Raw genomic sequence first — 25,660 nt, 5'->3', positions numbered from 1 at the left:
CAGATTCGAAATTCAAATGTAATATTTTTTTATAATTAAGTGTAACAGTATTTATGGCCAGACTAAGTATAGTAAAAAGATTCGTGAAAAAACTTGTTTATTTATAAATATATTTATTACTAGCTGTTCGCCCCGGCTTTGCCCGTGTTACATAGATAGCTTGTGTCACTCAGTGAAGGTGTAGCTACACGTAATGTTGTAATTTTTTATTAAATCAATCTAGCAGTTTGCGCAAAAACGTTACAAACATACAAAAATGCAAAAGTTTCCTCGTAACAATATTAGCGTAGATGTATACGTACAGACAAACATTACCTCATGAATATTGTACATGTTATACAACTCACATGCCTTTGAGGTCATAGTCGTGCATGCAATCAATTTGTCGATGTTTACTATATAGTTTTTGTATGATATATTTTAATTCATTTAATGAGTTTCTGCGTTTAGTGAACACAAACACAAAAAAGGATTATCGTGTATGAAGCCATTCTTAGGAACATCTATAACAAAGAACTTATAATTAAATAATATTAATACATAGTATAAAACAAAGTCGCTTTCTCTGTCCCTATGTATGCTTAAATCTTTAAAATCACGCAATGTATTTATTGGGGTCTTGATTGGTAGAGTGATTCAAGAGGAAGGTTTATATGTATAATAACATCTATTAAACTACTCCGAATTAACGCGTGCGAAGCCGCGGGCAAAAGCTAGTGCGATTATAAATTCAGTAATAATAAATATCGTTACGCGACTATTGGTTCCCTAACTAAACAAATCTAGTAAGAAAATTATATAACATATTTATTACATGTTCATTTACAAATCATAGTAATAAATATATTATAATTAATTATTATATAATTGCATATATTAAAATACTGTTCTAATAAACTAAAATATCGACAAGTACAGTTTTCTTATATACTGGATTGATTTTAATACAATTTAAATGATATTAAAGTGAGTTGATAACTTGCTCGTACCAGTAAAGTAGCTATAAAGCTAGCTTTTGATTGCGGCTTCGCACGCGTTAAATTCGAAGTAGTTTAATAGATGTCATATACATAAATCTTTATCTTGAATCACTCTATCTATTAAAACACTATCAAAATCCGTTACGTAGTTTTAAGCATTTAAGCATACATAGGGACGTAGGAACAGACAGAGAAAACGACTTTATTTTATACTATGTACGTAGTGATAAATAATATATAACGAGGTAATAGCAATTTTCTAAGATTGGTTGAAGTCTACGATTGGCCTAGTCTGTAAAGTTTCTCTCAACTCGCAAGTCAACATAGACTTGTAATTGACGGTAGTTGAACCACAATAATGCTACGTCCACACGGTGCTCAGTCAAATGAATGTCTGTGGGCTTTTATTTGACCTGTCATGTTGTTGGTTAATAAAAGGTTCATGACTAGTAGAATACAATAAACTACGACAATTTCAAGATGGCTACCACCATAAAATGAGAATTTTTTTTATGAATAAAATTCAATTAAGGTTAGGATTATATACTCTTGCGTTAGTTTAAAAGTTATAAATTAAAATATGATTTAAAAGTAATAAAAATTGACTTTAAACAAAGATGTTGTACGAAAAATTTGCAGGTTTATTACTGTATTAGCATCCTATTTCACTTAACTCACGACGAGTCAAATTTAATACATATCAAAGTATTTAAGACCCAATAAACATAATTTCCTTGTTAGTATCCTGTAATAGAATTTAATAAATTTATATTATGGCACAACAATACTATTAACTCGATAAAGCCGTAAAATAATTATAGTATCATAATGAGAAAGTGGACCTGGACGGAAAATCTAGCCTACAGGGTTCTTGCAGATGTATTATACAAATTTAATTCATAAATCATTTACTTGATATATTTTTAAGTCGTAGCGGGCAACTGAGCTGGTGGCTCGCTTGATGGTAAGCGATCACCACCGCCCATGAAAATTTGCATTGAAAATTTTAGGGCACTGATTAAGACACGTCAAGCGATTACATAAAATTAAAAAAAAAAATCGCTAAAGATACGTTAAAGATGAAATTCGTCCGATTCGCGACATCTGATCTAAGATAAAACATAATTTCCGCGGAAACTTAAGTAGGAAATGGCTTGTTATGTGTGTATGTCATACTGTATTGTCCTTCCAAAGAAATTAGCACATATCATTTAACTCATGATATCTTGGTCTAGATAGATAAATATATAGTCTAGATATAGAGATACTATAAACGGTTGGAGGAATCTTCTACTTTTTATAATATTTGTTAGTACAATAAAAATAAATGTCCCAGCCCGGCATTGAAGTCCCGACCTCTCGGTTATATCCATCACTATATACCACAACGTAAATAAAAATTGTTTCAATAGTATTGTTTTAAATTTGAGCGGAAAAGCGAGGTACGAGCAATATCCGGTGTTTCGGCCAATAGAACTCAAGGATCATCGGTAGCAATATCCGTTTTAATTTATATTTGTTTATTGTTCTCTTTAATTAAAATGTCTCGCTTAATATAGATGGAAATTTAACAGTTTTCAATTGACACATAACGGATTTAATTTTGTTTAAAATAGTTTGTTAAATTTTAAATAATACTACACTAACAAACACTTTAAGTGCATTATTTAAAGTTTAATCCATACCCAAGTCTTAAGGAATTCCACACTAAATCACTAATGTTAAATAATTGATTTATTAGTATAAAAGGATACTTTTATAATGATATTAACAGTGTCTCTTTTGTTGCAGTGGTGACGGTGAATATATATCCACCGGCTACAATATGAGAAACAACAGCAAGTAAGTAATATAATGGAGGTTATTGTTAATCATATAAATTACTAGCGATCCGCCCCGGATTCGCCCATGGTACATATATAGCCTATAGCTTTCCTCAATAAATGGGCTATCTAACAATGAAAGAATTTTTCAAATCGGATTAGAACTACGCAGATTACTACGTTCAAACAAACAAACTCTTCAGCTTTATTTTTTTTTTTGATTCTGAACCTACATAAATATGTAAAATTTTAACTCAATTGAAAACGGGGAAGGGGGGTCAATATTGAATTACAAAATGTTATTACAACCTTAGGTAGATTTTAATAGGTTTTTTGAAACTCGGAACCACATCCTTTTTGGAAAAAGGTTCGAAATTGAGAAATCTCTTGGAAAAAGTACACTTTAAACTGTCCTTTTTTAATTGAACAACGTCGTGTCTATAGTAACCTACAATTTATTAAAATCTAAAGAATGAGATACATTAATATGATATTGAAGCATTCAATCACGTGCCTATTTAGTTGAACGTGCATATCTCTCAATAATTTTATCTGTTACGGGCAGTAACATTAAACCACTGCTCATCTAATATTTATCTAGATTTATAGGCAATTCTATAGATTTCCTAGCACACGACAGACGAGAACCCTTTGTTTGGGTACAAAAATAACACTTCATTTTGTATACATACCACTTTTTAACCGCTCATTACCTGCCTGTCTTAATAGCCTCAAAAATTTTACATATATTTGTATAACTAGTTTTTTATCATGTAAAGACTCCGACTTTTCCTCACCAAAATGTCTTGTTTGTAATGACATTGTAATTTAGAATTGTCAAAAATATTACAAAACAACTTAAAAATATTGTAGCAGTATACGTTTGTGTGTTTATTTTTGATTTGTGTAGGCAAATTAACAGTGCGTGAGAAACATTTTCCCCCCCGGCTCTAGTATCATGATTTTATTCGCCATTATATGCTAAACGCGGTTTGTTTGACAAACATTGACAATTCAACACCGACGCGACGTGTCGCCTGTGACCGCGAATGTTAACACTATTAAATAAACAGATTTAATTATCTATTTAAATTTGAACTATCGTCATTTCTTGCTGTCTATATGTATATAATGGTTATACATTCCAAGTGGAAACAATTAACTAATTTTGACAAACATATCAGTCAATAAAACATTCACTTTTGTGATTATAGGTGGGTTGTCGAAGGGCTAAATCTAGAAATGAGTTTTTCATGGCATTGTAAGTTCTTTACCATGAAAACAACATTAATCACTTATATGAGATAAATTCAAAATACACCATAGTCCATACCAAAACGTCTATGAAATAAAACAAATGTGATGTGGATAAGTACAAAGCAGTCGTGTAAGTAAATAATAAATAATCACATAAACGTTAAAAGGCCTTGGCAGTGTGAAGTTTTACACTGAAAAATTGGTGTCATTTAAAAAAAATTCTACATCGCACTTGACACGGTCAACCAGCTAACTGATTGCATTAATATAATTTTAAGCGTTGACGCAGTTTTCCTAATATTTACCTTGGAAATTTTGCTGCATAAATTTTTAATTGGCCTATTACGCGGCGATTTTTCGATCCTTGGTTAAGTTAATCCATCCAATTTTACACGATAAAATAGAAATGTGCCATGTAAAATGATAAAACTTAAGCAATTAGAACCAATTTTTTTAATGATTGTTTAATACGCATAAACATTCGACAAATATTAGAATTTAGTATATTTATTACTTCAGTTATATTCGAATTCAAATTTATTTCTCTTTTAAGTATAGAAGTTGTGGTGTTCGTTAACAAACATACAGACTCGTAGAACAGAGACATCTCATCTTTATAAATATTTAAAGAACAAAGTGTGTTTCATTGTCAATGTTGTGTTTTTGCTCATCTACACTAATCAGACTATCACATTAATATTATAAATGTAAAAGTTTGTTTATTTGTATGTTCGTCCGTCAATCACGCTGAAACTACGGAACAGATTTTGATGAAATTTGGTACACAGGCAGGGTACAAGCTGAGTTGGGTGATAGGACACTTTTTTTCCCGATAAAATTCTCCCTTGGAATAAAACAGAATTCTTGATATCTGAGCGGAGTCGGGATGAGCGCCTAGTAATAATATACAGGTAAAAAGAGCATTTTAACATCATGTACAATGTGGGCGAAACCGCAGGGCACTACTTACTAGTAGTAACCTACTGCTTATATACATGTTACATAAATCAAGTTTTATTGAGAGGGCTATACGCTGAAACAATTTCACTTCAATACTACATATACGGTAAGACAAGGATGTACACAGATACACACACTACCCACTACGTGTGGGAAAAACAAATATTTCATCAAAATCATTTCATTTCATACATAATTTTAAACAAGTATAGAATAAAGAAGATGTTATGACGTCATTGAATATTTATAAATCTTTCGCGACGCTTAAATTGAGCTATTAATGACACGAAACTAAGCGAACGTAAGCAATTATTTATCTATCTATTGGCTTATAAATGCAATAGTTATCATAGTTTTTTAAACAAAAGTAGCGTCGTAACAAAGAAAATAACCTGCTATCAATGACGCTTTATTGAATTTTACCATTACACCTATTATCGACGTGACGATTCAATTTGACATTAAAGATGCACGCTTGGTTTAGCCACTATTTAACATTGTACAGAAAATCCCTCTAAAATAAACAAGATATGGTATACTTTCATCAATATATAAAATTTTGTTATACTTTGTGTGTAGGTACAACAGTAGCAATAGCAATTGCTATAATTCTGTCTGTTCTGTAAAATTGTCTTCAAACTCAAAGACGTTCCTGAGGCGCTTTGATTTAATTGAATGTTTAGATATCACCCGTTCAGTTCGTTGAAATCATTGATTTGCGTCTGAACATTCATAAATTTAAACAATTAAAAATAAAATAAAATAAACATTTAATTATGAAATAAGATTAAACTTAAATGAAGTATTTAAAACATAACCATAAATTATCAGATATGATCATAAACGTCATATTTGTTTAATTTTAGTTAAAGGAAGAAGCAAACGAATGATTTCTTATTATTATTGTAAGGAAAGATAAGATCATGATGACTCAGCAGTCAATCAACATATTTCTATAAAAGACTTTGATTATGGGAATTTTTATCTTAATATTCTTTGAAATTTCAATAGCAATTAATTTTCTATACGTCATTATCAATGTTTTCCCATTTTTTTGTTGACGTTGCGGTTTTGCGAAGCATCCGTGGAAAAAATGGCGATGTATCGTTTGATCAGTTAACTTCTAAACTTGATTTTCAACGGATATATAGATGCATGAATATGTATTTTGTAGTGCCTTCACAGCTTCATGCCTCAGCCTTCATCATTGCCTCAAACAAGAACTATACGTTTACGCAATAAGCTTATCGGCTTGTTTTATTTGCTACTTATAAGTTGAAATTAATCTCTTTAAATATTCATATTGTATTCAACCGCAATCATACATCATTATAATACATAAACATAAACATTAAATTAATCATAATACATCATATTATACATAAATAATACATAAACTTCGATGAAATATTAATAATATATTATGTTGGAGATACCCAACCACACCAGTCCTCGACGTGATAAATGCGACGTTATCGTCAAAGCAATTGATCGACAAGGCACGTCATTAAATCACATTTACGTTAAATTTAAATTCAGTGCGAACTCGTAATCAACACAAACGCAGAGAGGCGAGCACAAAGTCATTTGCAATATAGCCACGAGTGACGCAACCAGTCCAGCGCCAGTATCGTAGACCAAATTACGGATTGAACCCAGAAAAACCCCAGTGATCTACAAGTTTCAGCTTATTCTAGGCAAAGTTCCGTCTTCCACATTAAGACATGAGACCACCTGCTACAAACAAGCATGAAGCTGTTGTGGAGAGACTCATCAATATCTCCTCATAATTTGACGAGAATTATATATTGTGGGAGTCGAGCACGCTTCGGCACGAATTGGGCCAGCTCGCACTGGGGAAGTACCACACCCCCACAGAAAACCGGCGTAAAATAGTGGCATGCCACTGTGTTTCGTACGGTGAGTGGGGGAGCCGGAGGCCCGTTTCCTTTTCCTCACCCGTCCTAGTCCATTCCTTCTTTCCAGTCGTTAATCCTTTCCTTTTCCCTTACCCCATAAAAGCGGGCAGCGCATTCACAGAGGTACTACCTTTGCGAATGTTCATGGGCGGTGGTGATCGCTTACCATCAGGCGAACCACCAGCTCAGCTGCCCGCTATGACATAAAAAAAAAAAAAAAAAAAAAAAAGAGAAGAGGTCGAACTCGGTCATCTATTTCCCAGCATGGGAATCTGATCAAATATAGTCTAATCCCTGAATTGCACCCTCTGAGAGCAGAAATAACAAAATACGATGAGGTCTGCCTCAAAACCGAAAAGGCACAAGAAGAATAATGATATCAAGACTACAACAAAAAGCCTTAGCGACTTTGTAGGGGTCTATTTAAAGTTTTGAGTAAACAATTCAACCATTATCGGGTTCAAATGAGCTCCAGAGAAACAAGTGTCAATTCATAGACCTACTATAAGTTATAAGCCGTAATTAATTTGTTTAGACACGTACGCAAACATCGAATTTCACTTGAGCTAAAAATACTCTCGCTACTTTGTAGACCTCTATAGTCAGCTAAGAGTCGATAACTTAAATTTTTCGAACCGTGTATTTGTACTATATAATACCGTTTCGAAATTTTTGAATTGATTAATTAAATTTAAAATTAACATTGATATAAAAGAATTTGTGGTCTCATCTTCAAATTCAGGTCTATAAAATAATAATTCAAAATAAAATAGTGCAATTGGTCGCATCTACGTAACAGTTTTTTTTTACGATACATAAAGATAAATGTTATATATAGCTGCATGCATCTAGTAACTAACACAAGGAAAACTTAAGTACGTTTCGATGGCTTTAAATCCGTCATCATATTTACGTCAGGTCAGGAAATTCCGTGTGGTCGACAGATAACATGCTCCTTGATAGACTCTCTAAAAACTTTTTAACAATTTAACAACACGCTTTTAACATGTATTGCGCTTTTTAATATCTCCCAATTGGATATTCAAACTGTTTATAATAGAACAGGTAAGAAATGACACTAAAAAATTCTCCTTTTAGAGTGCCTCAATATATTGTCACCGTAAAATTGTAAAGTAACGTAAAAAGAAGCGTTAAATTGTAAACCAATGTAGCAATTTTTCGACAGCTTGAATTAGATTATAACTAGCTTTGTTTACAGTCATATGGCGACATCTAATATATAAAATTCTCGTGTCACAGTTTTCGTTGCCATACTCCTCCGAAACGGCTTGACCGATTTTGATGAAATTTTTTGTGCTTATCCGGTATCTATGAGAATCGGCCAACATCTATTTTTCATACCCCTAAATGATTAGAGTAAGGCAGAACAGCGTTTGCCGGGTGCAGCTAGTGTATATATGTAATTGTACAGATCAACAGTAAATTCAGACGTAGAAGGTCATAAAATCCCTATAAAATAATTGCAGCACAGTAGCTGTTACCCTGACACGTCCATGGCTCATTAAAAACTTCCGCAGCTAACAGCTGATTGTCTATGGATGGCTTGCTCCGCTAACATCATATCATTAGAAAAATCACAGCTTTTTTGCTATGTCAAAACTGACTTTATCATAACTGTCGTATTGTCCAAGTTGTTCAATGTGTAATTAATAATTGTGGGTTTGAATATTAACTGGTAAATCTATACGTATTTCCTTTATCTTTTATTTACAAAACAACTCATTCGCACCAAGGTTCACGAACTGTTTTTGCCACACTTAAGGAAAACGCGAAGGTTGTCGCGCCTTCTAAATTGGCGGTTTTACTTATATTTGGTACCTCAAATTTATTACTTGTCTTATCTGGATTTCACTGGAAGACTATGCCTTATTTATTCAGTACTTATTGCCTATTGAGTCTTAATGTGTATGTATAATTTTTATTTCGTGCTGGGGAGAACCCAATGATTGATTTTAGTTTTATAAAAGTATTTCAATGATAACGAATTGAGAGTGTTTCCTAATTTCATATTTTAAACATCATAGTACCGTAATATAATAGTCTAATTTGATTTAAAACCGTCATGATGCATAAAAACGGCCGGCATATATTTTTATTAATTGCATAATATTTTATGATACGATGCATTTAACAAATAAACAAAAGGACTGAAGTTATTATTATTATAAATGATGATGCGTTTGTATATATTATATCAATAACAAATATTAATTTAACACCAAAAATACGTAACCATTTGTCCATCAATTCATATACGGTTACTTATAATACAGCGGTACCTATTCTCTACCAGGTATATCTGTGATATAACCATGTGACAACAATGTAAGCCATTGCTTCATATTTGCATACAATTTCTAGGTGTTGACATTGGCTATAATATCATTGAACTAATATGCTTATACTCGCGAGATATATTATTTCGCTACTTATTTCAAAAATGAAGGAGATTACAAATAATGTTTTGTGGGTATAGATTGTATGTATACATCTATACAAAATATGGTGTGCAAATTAAAGTTACGTTGAATTCAGAAATATAATTTAAATTTTCTGTTTTAAGATATTATATTATGGTAAACAGTTTATTGAAGTGAAAGCCACGGTTTGACGAGTAATTAAATAAATAATAAGGAAGGCTTGGCAGAACACAATAAATAAATAAATTATAATTCGAATTTCTATTATGGTACCTTAAGAGGTTCTTCTAAGTAAGTATTGTGTTAAGGACCCCATTTCTTTCTAATAGTCTTGAGACTTTTATGTAAATCGGTAAACGTATTTTCATACAACACGTTATTTTATTACGAAACCAGTATCATTTCAACACTTTGTAGGTTTACCGGCGGTCGGAATATACGGATGTATGTTCAGAAACATTATAGACTGGTTTCTGAGTTATCGAATAGATTTGCATAATTGTTTACTATGAGGTCAGTCACCTTTTATAACGGTTGCCGGGATTCGATGTCCTATACCGTTATTGCGTTATAACGTTATTTTAACAGGCCATTGTTATAAATAACTGTTATCCTAATTTGACGTGAATGTCATTAGTGTCATACAGCCTTGGATCAGATGTAGATGGGCGATCAGCTGACTCTTGAAAATATACGAGTGAACGCTATTTGTTAAACTGATAATGCGTTGTTATTCTCATTGTTGTATCGTTTTCATGGTGAAATCATTGAAGTGAATTATTTCTTTATTTTTACCTTATAATAGCATCATTTGAATCTCTTATACTAGCCTATTGCTGAAATTAATGTTTAAATTTTCAATATTCGATAGTGAGATTTGGATTTTGATTTATATAAATTTCTACTTACGTCTTAATATAGTAATGTTAATCTTTTATATGTTGCGAAATAAATGAAATAGACACGTGAAAGTCCGTAAGTGCATCACGGAAGCTAGTTTTATATAATAATAAAATAAATTGGATGTAGTCTTACATTGGCTATGAATAATATTCGTGATCTGGTATCAATGTAACGGCGCCGATAATTTTTGTGTAAGAAATCCGCTTTTTTGCGTTGGTTATCGCCACGCATTGAGTACAAGCAATGTGTATTACACAATTATTGGATAACCATTGAAAGTTGCTTTCATTTGTTTTGGTGAGACACGTGGACAGACGGTAATAAAACAATAAGCATATATTATCTACTTTTGAAATTATGTTGTAATTTGATCGTAAACAATCAATGTTTAGTACCTTTTTTACTCTATTGTATTAGCTTATCTGACAATTGTTTTGCGAGTAATCATGTACTGAGGGGAAAAAAATTAATTGAAAATCCGTATGCCTTCTGGATACGTAACCGACAGTCGAAATCTCTGGTAGCTAATACCAAAACTCCGGTATTGTCCAGCGTGAAGTCAAAAGTAAGAGTTGTCCCATGACGTATACAGTATTACGGTCAGGTGGGGTTGTTGACATTGGTGACGATGAACCTCTGGACCGGTTGGCTCTAAAAAATGCTAACCAACGAGATGCTGTGGAGTTGCATAACTCGAGATGCAACGGTACTATTATATACCAATCGATGCGATATTGAGTGATTATAATAAGCCCTGATTGAGCATTGATTACATGACTGTCGAGAACAGTGAAGCTGATTGAATGAATAGATTTATTTTTCAGTGAGAGACGTAATAAGCAAGTCGCTTACATCGAGTGCATTTTTGTATAGAAGCGAAACACGTGTACATAAAATTGTTTCCTCGCAATCTTACAAAGGATGTTTGAAGTTTATGATACTTAGATGTATTTAGATGGAAAACTTATGAGTATTCGTATGTTCTATTTAGTTTCTAAAACTTCACATTTAAAACTCGATTTACTATTTAACTTTTATTACCTTGATTAAACGAGTGTGGTATATTGAATAAACCGTTTTTGAATTTCTACTAATATGATATTTTAAAATATCATAAATATACATATACATAAATCTTTTTTTTTCTCCCTAGTTATCGTCTTTGTGTTTATATTTTTCTTATTTCTTTCTTTGTATTATTATGTGTTCTGACATCTTTTTTGTAAGTGTTTGTGTATGTTCTTGCTTGTGAATAAATATGTGTCTATGTCTAATATCTAACAGTTTGTCACAGACCAAAGTTAGACAAGGCATCTCTATGGCTAATTGATGAAGACGGCTGCTATTTATTTTCGTAGAAATAAATAAAACCTAGGGCTAAATAAGTTATTTTCTACATTTATAAACTACCCGTTTAGTTGTCACTCCCGAAAATGTAAACAACAGGCAAACAATCAAAACGAATAGTTGGATTCTTAGCTACAACATGGGTATCAATTAGGACTTTAATTGCATAGGAGTTATATAATATTTCGAACAACTGCTTCTACATCCACAAAAAATAATGTCTTTTAATCACATTAACAAAAGCCTATCATAGCAACTGCGCTTATATTGGTTTACTCATAAAAACAACACGGACACAATTTCATGCAAATAAACTCCCTGTCCCATTCCTCCAAGGGTTAAAAAGTAACAGTACATAAAGATATGGAAGCCAAGGGTTCAAGATCAGGTATGCATATGAATTCAAATGAAATTATGACCATACGCGACACGTGTCTCATAAAAATTATTAAATATTAAGTTGTGTCATTATTTACACGCCATGTCTCTTTCAGCACTCTTACAATAATTGTTCTTAAAGTTGGCTTATAAATCGAGTAATATTCGTGGTTAAATTTACTAGCTACGTAAATAGCTACATTGTTAACACATTAACTGTTAGTACTACTAGTTCTAGATACTTCCTTATTCCTTTGTTGAATCGTTGATTTCCTGAGCTCCTTTTTTGATTAGGGAAATCTTGTATAGATACCCACAGCACCCTCCCTGGGGGTTATGCACATTCCTACCGACTGTGTTTGTACATAAGTTATCATCCAAACAATACAAAGTCCTTCAACATTTAACCCTGGCTTCAATATATTATTAATAATAAAATGTAGGTATTTTTTAGAATGAGTTTGCGTTTCTAACATTCAAAACTTTTATCAGAGAATGGACATAAAAATGTAAACTTATAACATGATATCACGCAATGCTATGCATTTTTAAGCTTTTTTTTTTTAATTTAATAAACTACTATGACCATTTGGTATCTTTTAAGTTTTACATTTTACACGTGCATGACTTATAAATCCTTGACTTTAAAAATACTCTGTACATGATGTCAGAGGGCTTTGTTCATATTTTTATTGGATATACTTTTTTTAATAATTCAAGTTAGTATAATACGCAAGTAAACCATATCACGTACATATTAAAAATAAATCGCGCTCCGTTTTTACTCACAGTTTTAAAAGAATTAATTGATTATCTACTATATAAAAATAAGTCGGGTTTTCCTTCCTGACGCTATAACTCCAGAACGCACGAACCGATTTCCACGGTTTTGCATTCGTTGGAAAGGTCTCGGGCACCGTGAGGTTTATAGCATAGAAAATTCAGGAAAAATTTCAACTGAAAAGCGGGAAAATCATTTTTCACATACAACCACCTGGTTGCGAAACGGAGTTCGCCGGGTTTGCTAGTAATAAATAAAACTCAATATATCAAAACATTCTTATCACGTTTAGATCCTCCTATACTTTGAAGCTTATCATGGCGAGATTCAATTAGCAATGAGGAATATATTTCAATAACTATTTGAATAACCTTTAAGTAAATCGATGCGAATTAATTACGTTACTCAGATGGTAACGCTTTACCTGTCATATATCCAATGTGAAATTACTTTTACGTCAATACGATATAAAAGTTATAAATATACTAGTTGACCCGGCAAACGCTGTTCTGCCTTACTATTATCATTTAAGGTATAAAAATTTATGTTGGCCGATTCTCAGACATACCCAATATGCGCACAAAATTTAATAAGAATCGGTTCAGCCGTTTCGAAAGAGTTCGGTAACTAAAATTGGAAACGGAATTAGTTCAGTTAATTTTAGAGTATTTCATATAAATATTTATATAATTTGATTTATGAGTTCAATATTTTTCCTCGTCTACAGCCAAAACCCGAGTGCAGCCGAACATTAATTGTAGGTATCGATTTCTAATGTTGAAATTGTATGTCAATATAACCTTAACCGATCGCTTCGGTTATCTGCTGAACACACCGTAAAGCAGGTGTGAAACAAGCAATCTCTTAGATAAATGCGCCCATAAAGCGGTCGCAATATGGCTTTTAATGAAACAGCCCGTGTCGTAACTTCGAACAATGCCGCTGTACATTATCTCTTTATGATAAAACACATATTGTAGATCTTAAACACAATACTTTATACGCTACTAGTGTTTTGCTCGCTGTTTCGCTCGCGGTTTCGCTCTTGTAGTCAAAGAGCTCAGAGGCGTTTCCTGATTTTCGTTTTTAAAAAACTTGGACTCGAGACGCTAAGAACTATGTACTAAAACTAATAAACAACTCCAAAAAAATATTGGTCACCCATCTATTTTATGACCGTGCCAACCGTTGCTTAGCCTCGTTTTTTTATTATTTGTTGTTATAGTGGCTACAGAAATATATACCATCTCTGAAAGTATAAACTGTCTTACTATCACGGTTCAAGAGAAATAACCTGGTGACAGACAGACATTAATAAAAATCTACCCTATAATAAACAGATTTTATTATGGCTACATAATACCTATACTGAAATATGATAGAAAATTCCATTATTATGCGATAAGCAGCTGAGTTAATATCCAAATATATACCATTTTGAAAGGTGATATTTAATATTTTGTAGCAATATATTTGATCAAATATCGCGAGATGAAGTTCTTATAATTCCTTTGAATTATAATGTTCACTTTGACGACTACAAATATTTTATTGTGTCATTATCGTATCCTTAAATATTTAATGAAATGGGCCAAATGAAAAGTAAAAACATTTGAGTGCAAATATATTAAGCAGTGGTGGCTCAGTGGTGAGAACCTCGGACTTCAAAATCGATAAGTCGGGGTTCGAGACCGGGCGAGCGCGCAAGAAATATATTGATTTTTCAATTTATCTGCGCATGTAGATAACATCACCACTGCTTAAACGGTGAAGGAAAACATCGTGAGGAAACCGGCATGTCCAAGAATTAAAAGTTCGACGACATGTGACATCTGCCAACCCGCACTTTGCCAGCGTGGTGGATTATGGCCTGAACCCTCATAGGAGGCCTGTGTCCCAGCAGTGGGAACATATATGGGCTGATGATGATGATGATGATGATATTAAGCCGATTTTCCCCTTTTAAAGTTTATCTGATTTCTGTTTTCTACTTATAATTGTCAGCATCATCTATATTATATATCTACATTATATACATTACACTGTATGGATCTAATGGTTAGGTCGAAATTTCTTCTTGATCTCTCTTAGGTACACATTACCATGCATAAGTAAGGTCTTGCTATACTGGCTTCGCAACGCGATAACGAGACCTTATTCTTTAATATAGCATATCATAGTATGAGTACTTAAAGGTATTGTGTAATTCAAACATAAATTTTTAGTTGCCGTAACAATTTATGGCAATTACCTATAAACTTTTATTACCCGTTGCTAAAGCAAATATATCAAATAATATTTACTATGGCGATGTTGGGGTTAGCGAACCCAGAGCAGCTGATAGTTTTAAAAACGATGTAAACAATTAAATGAAATTATAAATGAAAAGAACCTCGATCCCTAGATAGAGAACAGGAAAAGACAAGCTCTAAAATCGTTATTGTGAAAGTAAGACATCAACATGTATTTGTGTGAGCAGGATATAGCGTATGTTTTTTCTCCTATTGCCTATTTGATATTTGCCACAATTAGTCGAAGGCAAACAAGTCCATTAACAGATAAATTTCAAAATATGAAACTCCTGAAGTGATAGGGAATCATACATAAAGCTTTAAATATAAGCATGTTTATGACCGACACGAAATCAACCAAACATAACCTCTCATAGGTATGTAGCATTTTTATGTATCATAGCTAGCTGTTTTGCTTTTATTTTTATATTAGTCGTCAAAGTTTGAGGCAATTTATATTACGTTGTAATAATATATACGTCACCCCTTGTCAATATTCGAATGACAACTTATGTCGAACTATCGCTATCTCGACTTTATACGTTGATGACTTGTCTAGCCTTACAAGATTCCTATTCTCTATATATGCCCCGACCCCATTTCTATTGGCGGCCATCTTGGATTTCATAGTGTACATAGTGTTCTACTCTTCGAGCCCTTTCATTTGATACTTATAGTGAGTGTGTAATGAAAACATATTTAATTTGCAATTTTATGGCGGCGATTGTCCTCTACCGATTTTCATGAAAAAGAGCACCACCGACTAATTCACCTTTCGGATAAAACAAAAAAAAAATCAATCGGTTTATCCCTACCTACGAAGCCACATATAGCTACCTGGCCATACATAATATGATACCTTTGCCATATTTGTAAGATTATAAAAAAAGAAATCGAATACAGAATGACAGAAATTCGAATTTCATTCCTTCTTGCTTGTTTGAAAAAAAAAAATTAAATATTCATTTCCGCCCTGATCCCTTCAAACGGGAAAGCAGCTTGAAAATTATAAATAATAAAACTTGACTGCGCGCTGCGATAGCGGGATTTACATTTTGAAGGGATAATAGACCCTTTTGAATTGATTCAAGAAAAACTTTGATGATTATGATGTCCCAGCAGAATTTTGTGAGTGCGTCTCATTTTGTATTCCATTTTCAAACTTTTAGCGGGAAAACTATTGTCATTTGACATTACATTGTCGAAGTGAAAGTAAAAGAAAAGCTCAGATTTGTGTTGATTTTAAGTATAAATGCGAATAAAAGTAGTTATCAAGGAATTTATATTCTTTGTGAGTTTTTTTGTAAAATGGTTTGGAAATCTGAAAAAAAAGTCTCCCATTATCCACATTGGAACGATGTCGCAATAAGTAAGAACTTTGTAGCTACACCAAAATAAGAAATTAATCATTATTCTTTAAACAGATAGATCTACGAGTAATTGTAATATTAATTATATTAATAACTATGAATTTAAAATGTAAAATATTTAGCTATTGAAAATCTGACAGTAATATAGAAATATTTAAATTAAATGTCAAACTTGCGATGTTTGACTGTTTGTTTTTATGTTGTATTAAAAGAAAGACAAGACATATTTCTTTTATAAATTATATCTGATAATTGGGAACCCGTAAATTTTTGAAACCTAGACTCCGTTAAGGCAATATAACTTTATTCTTCTAACTCCAATTTCTGTTTCATTCGTTTATAATAAATGAAACTAAATTTACTGCTATATTTTAGTTTAGTTTTCTGTAACCTACAAGAAAATATCTAAAATTTATGTCATTGTGTTTTTTTACAGACCTTCCTTTTGGGGGCAGAGGACGAAGCTGGAGAAGCGGTTGATGCTGGCGGTGGCGGTAGTGGCGGTGCTGGCCGTGGCCTTCTTCGCTGCTTTCATCGCCACTGTCATGCTGAAGACATCCACCGATATTAATGGTGAGTTATAAAGCTTTTGTCCAGATTCTTTCAGAATCAGAAAAGTGTCGTGTCGCGGTGTTTTAACCAAACTTCTCAGAAACGACTGGATCGGTTTTTACGAAATTTCCAAATCATTTATTTTTTATACTAAATGATAAGAGTAAGGCAAAAGAACGTTTGCCGTGTCAGCTAGTACAACAGATAAACAATTTTTTGTCTTATTTTGCTTTAATTAGCTTGATAATATGTTTTACAAAAAAAGCTTTCGTATCCTGTTACATTCGGTAGCTTTCAAGCGTATGTTTTAACGATTAATATGTTTGTAGTATAAATAATAATTTACTTATATTTAAAAAATCACCCGTTATTATATACCTACCTTAAGATGCTTTTATCAATTCGATCGAAGCGAGCCCTATATAGTATAGTATTATATAATCTGTGCCTATACTGTGCCACTAATCACAATGTATGCATTTCTTTGACACTACTAAGAAACTATGATGTTTATATGTAAAAAAAAAATGTTAAAATATAATAGAATTGTATTATAGTATCTTTATTAACTCTGTTTATTTGGTACAATTGTATGTTGAAGAAACTAAAAGTAATATATTCGAAGTGCGAAGCATAAAAGCTCGTATATAAAGGATAATTTACGCGGTTAATAATAAATTATGGGAGATATATTTATCCACTATAAGATTCCATTATCTCAATGTACAATAGAAGCATCCGTGCCAAATCTTATACAAACCTGCCGCGATATTGTCACTGTAACGTGATAATAATACTAAGTGGCTGTTTACACATTATAAACCTTATGCCTTTGGTAATACGATGTTTTTGTGAAGACATGTTTTGGCTCATTGAAGGAATATGTAATGAGAGAAATTGTTACACTTGTTGCTGTTCTGGTGTCAAGGTTACGAAAAACTGGGTACCTGCTGATTCGCATTTATCGAAATTATCCAAACTCTGTTTGAATTAAGAATGTTCCAGAAAGCATTAGAAAATAGCAAACCCACAAGTTTATCGTCGTATTTGTAAATGTTTTTGGGCGGTGGTAACGCTAATCATCAGGCGACCCACCAGCGGTAAAAAAATGTTATTTTACACTTCTTTAAGCACACCTCTCTTTATATATAAAATGTAAAAATTAATTTCGTAATTATTTTTTACCCAGAATATAGATATTAAGTTCATTTAAACAATATTCAATGTCGACTGCGGGAATCAAAGGAAACCAATACAAATTTTTGCAACATAACAATACGCGCTATGACAAAACCGCCGCCTTGCAACACTAGGTCACGAAGACGTGAACTGAGAACTATTTGGTGACAAAATACAGCACGTGGTTCAATTAAACCCAGGCAATATTTTGCAAGCACCAACTGTTCGTGGGCTGTTGCCTATCACGTTTCAGTGGGATAACATAATTATCAATGTCTGTGTAACCTTGTTCGATATAAAAGCCATTATTTCATTCTAAGATTTAATTATGTTAGGTATTGTATTAAAATTGTTAAATTTACATTTGAAATATGCCTCATTCTTTAAATCGCCTGTATGAGTATGGTAGTATTTATAGGAAATCATTCAAATTTTGCTGTTGACATCAAAAACAACATTAAACATTCACCTCGTTCTTAGATAACTCTAGTATTTCTATGAGTCACAAAAAATTCATAGCTAAATTTGTTATACGTATGTTTTGATGATATTTTTATAGTTTCTACTCTCTTAAAGTAATAATTATATGTAAATTATTTAATAGCTTTAAGTTAGTTGTAAAATTGATAGCGTTTCGAGGCAGTTATATTATATTCTATAAAACAGTCTCGAAGACAACATAAATAAATCATTATAACTGTACCATTAGTACAGAGTGGCGTCGTCCCACTTTTTGCTAAATGTTCCCATTGATTGAATTTCCAGTAAGAAATTAATTAAGTAACCGTTAGACTTAAGTATGCATTTTCTATTTAACGACGGCGATCAAAGTGTAATTTACAAGACTGAGTAGTGAGTACTCGCCGACTTAAGACCTTCATATAATTTCAAGAACCTGGGGTGTCTTCAAAATCAAGCGTACTTTGTAGCTGCACTATTTATTTGAATTTTAATCTATCTAATGTAAATAAATAAAAGTTAATTGCCAAACGTGTTGCTAAGCGCAAAACTCGAGAACACATCAACTGATTCAGTAATTTTATAACGCTTAATCACAAGGAAGGTTCTTTTGGATAGAAAAAACGTAGGCACGCCGGTTGAAGCCTGGGCGGACCGCTAGTTACATATATATGCATACTAAAATACTGTTCAACTATCTATAATGTACTGTGTTAGAAGTAGGATTGATTCTTAGAAATTATTTGTTGTTCAGATTTAAATTGCAAAAATGTAGGCAAAGTGGCACATAGTAACTTTTCCTGTGAGGACAGAAGACCCTAAATGTGTTTACCTTTAGCAATATAACTGGCGAAGGCCTCAGGATGTTAAGTTCAAATTGTATTGCGGTCAATATCACCCAGTCGATGTGTACATATGTGACCTTTATTATTTAAGGTACTTTTTAGATGCTGCTGAATTAAAATGAACAAAAAAAGAACGGATTTTGGGTAACACACGACATATTTTCATTGTTATTTTAGACGGAACAATTAATGCGGTATTAAAAGAGGCAATATTCATCGTTAACCGACGCATTGTTTTAATACTCTGTGGTCACGTTAGTTGCATTTTCTATTAACAGTCATACATAGTCTTGAAGAACTAATTATAATCGCAGAATAGTGCTTGGCAGATAGAATAGATATTTCTTATTTACTAAACTATCTTTTGTACCACACCATTTAGCATTTAAATACGTGCAGCGGTTTTATAAGATTTGATAGAAGGTACCCGTCTTACACATAGAGGCACAGAATTTCAAAGTCTTATAGCGATTACAGCGAAGGACAACTACTATTAATTATTTCCAATTTTTTCAAATTTTTCGTGGGAAAGAAAGATGAGTACAGGATTACTCACACAACGAAACGTGTAAATTAAATATCAGTGATAAGCTTGACTAGTCTTGATTTGGGCTATTGAGTAGGACGTCGACTTGGGAAAAATAAAGATTTTTACATTTCGAAGGTTTTATATGGAGCCCTTTTGTGAAATTTGAAAACCTGCTCGTATTTACAAAGTGAGACACTCAGGTGTATCTAATGCCGTTTAATGTAAATCAGCGGTACAAAGTAGAAGCTTTAGCGTAATGAAATATTACGAGAAACGAGACCTTGCCTAACTTTTTTTGGTGGAAATCGGTTTTCGACTAGTTTCTTTTTAGGAGGTACGATGAAGACAATTTTGTGTAAAGAAGCAACTCCATTTTTATTCACGGATTCTGAAAAAAATTGAGAACATCTAACTCTGGCTCACTGAACTTACAGTCCGAGATATTTTCCAAATTTATTATATTATAATTATATATTAGTAGCCTTCATTACAAAGGATAAATTTGAAAGATAGACGTATATGTCTAGAGATAAATTTTGTGATATCGAAAAAAGAAGTAGTGACAGGACACCTCCCTGCCTCCCTGCGGCACACGAGGTGATAGCCCACCAGGACCAAACCAATCAACCAATCCGTACTGTTACTTAAATAAAAATCCCTAAATCAAAGAAACTGAAAGCTTTTTTCTTTCTCTATCCATAGAAAAGGCGCTATAAGAATACTCGCATGAATAAAATATGAATATTTTAGAAGACAATTTCAATATTTAACAATAAGAGTTCTTTTGCGTATAGCTTCCTATATTAAGTATCCAATTAACCCATATTGCTATTTAATCAGTTAAACTAAACAAATTACTTCCACGGATGTCTTAATTAGTGTTTGGAGTCGCGTCTTGTTCGGAATTAGATCTTGTCAAATTTACGTTAGAACTGACTTATTGGATTATACAATTGTTGGATAATATTGACAGTACACTGTCTGAGATCAGCGAAAGGTGAAAATACGTCATTTAGATATTTATGTCTTTGAATAATCTGAAATTGGACAAGACGATTGAACTCAATAGGTGCTCGTATAGTTTTAACTACTTACCAGATTATAACAACTTTAATAAATTAAGTTTATTACGGAATATTATGCCTCAGATAATTAAAAAGAATGTAGATATAAGATAGAAGATACTTACGTCTATCGTGATTTACCAATATACATAATATATGTTTTTAAGATGGTTGGTTCTAAATTCATAACATTAATTTAGAACCAACGCAGCTGTATGAAGAGGTACAAATAGGTATGCCATCTCCGTGTTATTTATACTCGAAGGCAAGCCACCAATTAAAGATATTCAATTACCTACCTAGTGAATGATTAAATCTCATTGTTAATGATTCATACTCAGTATTTACCGTGTATTCTTGCACACAACATAACAAGCTATTGTGCTTTACGTGATGGTCTTCATCCAATTAAAGTTAAATCGATATAACAGTCATACGAGTTATCATACAAATCGCTTGTCACTTGTTTATAATTTATATGCAAATGGTGTGATTTCAGATAGATCATAACACAAGCATGACGTTTCATCGCAGATATATTATGAATTTTAATTAAACTTGACGAAGGATAATACAAAGTCCTAATACCACTTTCGTTTCAATAGTGTGGTACAGGCCATCAGTTACCTATTATCTGTAATGCATTGTTAGCAAAGGAAAACAGGACGATGAATAAATATTTAGATTTTATTTTCCTCACTGATAACTCCGCCGACCTCTGTTTGTTTGCAACAAAGGTTTTATTTATTTGCATTTTACTCCGAGACTCCTTTGAAAAACAAATTGAAGAAGTCCTTATATAAAATATTTATTTAAACGTCGTATTTATCAATCAGAATTTTTGTTCTAACGAAGCTTATATTTCTGTTATAAAAACATTAAATGAATATCTGCATATTAAAGACAATTCTTGCGTCTTTATATTATCTGTATATATTCATCATGTCCGGCCAGAACCACGTTTACTCAGTCAGCTAGGAGAGGTGTATAACCTAACAAAGTCAAATTCTATATGTATTAATTAGCATTATTTAGCATCGTTAAACATACTTTACATGCTCGAGTAACATAATGTTTGTTTCCACTATACTAAATAGCACGTACCATATGATACGCAACTCTCTCGATTGTATATACTCTCTGAACAATCAGTCCAAAAAATAAGAAAACAAATATAGAGATAGCAGACGTCACTTATTCCAATGGAGTTAAGCTCCACACTCTGACTCGAGGCCGACTGATTGAATCCGCGAATTGATACCTCCACACCATGGACTATTGAATTTAATAAAAATTCATAAAATGAAAAATAAGAAAGCGATTTTCTTATTTATTGTATATAAATGTTAAGACTGATTCCGTATACGTTTTTTGAATACTGCCTATATTTCTATTATAAGTAAGTTAAGTAATATATTATAGTTCTCGTAAAAACGTCTCCATTGTCGCTTGCGTAAGTATGTCTGCATTGCCAACATAAAATGTTGAATGAATATAATACTCTGTCCAAATGTGGACAACTTGTACTAAGTCAAAGGATTACAAACATTTATCGTTATATTACACGTTTTAAAAAGGAAATATATAAATTAAAAAAAAAAACCAAAACAAAATATCACGTATCAAGGATATAATTATTTTAATAATAAAGATATTTTGTTTACAGATGTGCCCCAGACAAGCGAGCTAAGGGTCTCCGAGACCCTCCCCCCGGCCGTCATCGCTAAGAGCGACGAGATTCAAGTCTGCAAGGATCCTGACTGCATTCACACTGGTGAGTTTTTCAATCTGTTCTAAGACAAAACAAATTAAATTTTTAATTATGCCTCATTAATTATAATACAATGTTAATGTGAGAATTAAATTATTCTAACAATATTTGGTAAAGTGCAAATGAATTGTTAGATTTGGTGAGAAGGTGTTAGATTATTAGTAGATTATCCATAGATGATTAGATTCGTCTCCTCAGAAGCCTATCGATGGGGAAATCTTCACACGATACGTTAATAATTTTTATTCGAGAAAGTTCAAATTTAATAGACACACGCAAAGTGTGTTGGAGGTCATGAGTGGTACTCATGGAGATAATTTAGCCAGTAGATACACCACAAATAATAGCTAACAATTGCATAACACTTGCAGTTTCCCATGCAAACAATAAGTTGTAACGTCACCTGTAATTACATGTAACCATTGGATATGAACAAAAGGAAAGTGGGTCAGCGCGGTGGACACAATGTCTATATTGAATGGGAGTAAAATCGTGATTAGGTTGGTGTGGCTCTTGCAGGGAGCTTCGACTGCTTATGAGGGTATTTGTTTATTAAACAGCACTAGAAACACATGCCAGATGTTACTGAATTAATAGATAGAACAGGTTAATCTGTTACTATGTCATCAATAGAGGGAATTAATGTAGTGTGCATAATGCACATGCATTGGTATAGCGTCTTCAAAGTCATCGTCTTGAATCCGAAAAATGGCATACATAAGAATGTTATCTTTAACACATGAATACATATTCCTATATTCTTAGTTATGTAAAATTTGTTGACTTTTATGCATAAATAATCTCATTTTTACATTACAAAAATTCTTAATGGTGATGTATTTGTATAACGAAACTTTTCAAATGATGTGTTGAAGTTATAGAAGAATGGGCATTGAAATGGATATATATTTATTATTCTAGTTAATAACCTATTCAAATCTGAAAGTGCTAACCTCATCAATTATTCCCAGCGTCCAAACTACTCCTCAACATGGACGAAACCGCCGACCCTTGCGATGACTTCTACGACTTTGCGTGTGGTTCCTTCGTGAAGAACACGAGGATACCAGATGACAAGACCTCGGTGAACACCTTCTCCATCATCACGGACCAGCTCCAGGAACAGATAAGATCACTTCTGGATGCTCCCATCACCCCTGATGAACCCCGGCCATTTGTACTCGCGAAGACTTTGTACCAGGCTTGCATGAATAGGAGTAAGTTGTTCCTTTTGATGTATGAATCTGTACTCTGTCGCTATTTCCCTATGTTTATCTATTTAGCTTTGTTTGTAAGATCGTGTATATTGTGTAATGTAAGGTCTCTGTCTCAATGCACGACACGGCATAATATTGTACTGTGTAAATGTTGGAAGGAAGGGCTCAAATAACTGAGGGACTGTTCAGTCATTTAACTTTAGTTGTCTTGAGATTTTTAAATCTAGCAACAAATGGTCAACAGAATTGCGCTTTGTATCTTTCCGAAAATAACTTACGTTATGTAAAATAAGTGTTTGATTCGAATCTTGATAAAATAAATAGCTTTACATTGATATAATATACACTCATATAAAATTGCATGTTTTCTGTCATTAATGCAGACACGATTTCTCTAGAATATAGAATAGCTGTGATGATAGATAATTATGATATTGGTTTCTTGATAGATGTGTATGTGATTAAATTTTCACGTTGGATACACAGAGTGATCTCATCAGAAAGCATCACATAACTAACCGTTATTAAAAGCACGTGAATGCGTGTAATTGCAATGTCACTTGAGATAAAAAGAAAAAAGTTCTTACTAGATACGCTGTCGTTGTCCTAAATACTATCTAGCTAACCCGGAAAATTGTTAGACTGTACGCAATAAGTATACCTAATCTTGATGCTTACATAATAGTAACATAACACAAATATGATAAATACTACAAAGTATTAACTGGGTAATAAATGTGAACTTTATTATTTAATAGCGGATAACAACAAACAATAGATAGGTATAATTAATATTAATGTCCTTTTGATGTACAAAATCGTATGCTCATTCGCAATCCAATATTATTTATTTCTATTGCAAGACGATGTTATGACATTAATCGTTTAAACATGAAATAATAGTATCCAATGATAAAATGAATCTTAATTTGAAATACTGTACAAAATGTTACAATACGCTTCTTGGATAGATATAGTTAATTTAAACTCTATTTGATGATGCTATTATATCTATAATTGCCTGTACATACAATTCATGGAAGGTGAGCATAATCTGTTTGCTAGCAGGTGAATTCAATTGGACTAATGTTATTACCAACAGCACTGTCTGGTGCGAATCAATTTAGTCTATGATCTTTGATAATAGACTCTAGTTTATTGGGGAATTTTCAAAAACGTGTTAAAGAATATGTTTGCTATATAAAATGATGATAATTAAATAAAATAAAAATCAAATTGTTTACAATTTACCGGCTGACGGATTTCTCTTGAAATACTGTCTTTTGTAATTTTCACATAAATTCTTTGCCACAATTCAACAACATAAATTCTTTGTTACAATGTGTGAGTATGTCGGGCATAATTTCAATTACAATGATCGGTTTTCGTGACTAATCTACGCGGGATCGTCGATCGACCACCGAATGGCATTATTAAAATTTTAATTAGCATTTATTTCATAATAATATCCTTAGTTTTTCACATTAATTCACATCATTGAAATTCTTTTCACGAAATACCGATTGAAGTGTTTGAATTATAGTTTGTTGTGTTAGAATTTGAAGTAAATTTTGAAAAATCGTTAAAAATTTTA

The 25,660-nt window shown here is 32.5% G+C and overlaps 1 protein-coding gene across 1 annotated transcript in view; it reads left to right on the top strand.

Moving 5' to 3' along the window:
* LOC119835765 (neprilysin-2) overlaps nt 1-25,660 on the top strand; it is a 51,133-nt gene that overhangs the window by 12,087 nt on the left and 13,386 nt on the right. Inside the window, exons 2-5 of the mRNA XM_038360751.1 lie at nt 2,772-2,822; nt 16,887-17,023; nt 22,745-22,852; nt 23,821-24,066. Coding sequence (XP_038216679.1) covers nt 2,772-2,822; nt 16,887-17,023; nt 22,745-22,852; nt 23,821-24,066 — 542 coding nt within the window. The remainder of the gene's footprint in view (nt 1-2,771; nt 2,823-16,886; nt 17,024-22,744; nt 22,853-23,820; nt 24,067-25,660) is intronic.

The sequence above is a fragment of the Zerene cesonia genome, chromosome Z (genome assembly GCF_012273895.1).
Source record: "Zerene cesonia ecotype Mississippi chromosome Z, Zerene_cesonia_1.1, whole genome shotgun sequence".
NCBI classification, from domain to species: Eukaryota; Metazoa; Arthropoda; class Insecta; order Lepidoptera; family Pieridae; genus Zerene; species Zerene cesonia.
Note: the sequence above shows the minus strand (reverse complement) of the source record. Positions and strands in the feature narration are given on the sequence as shown.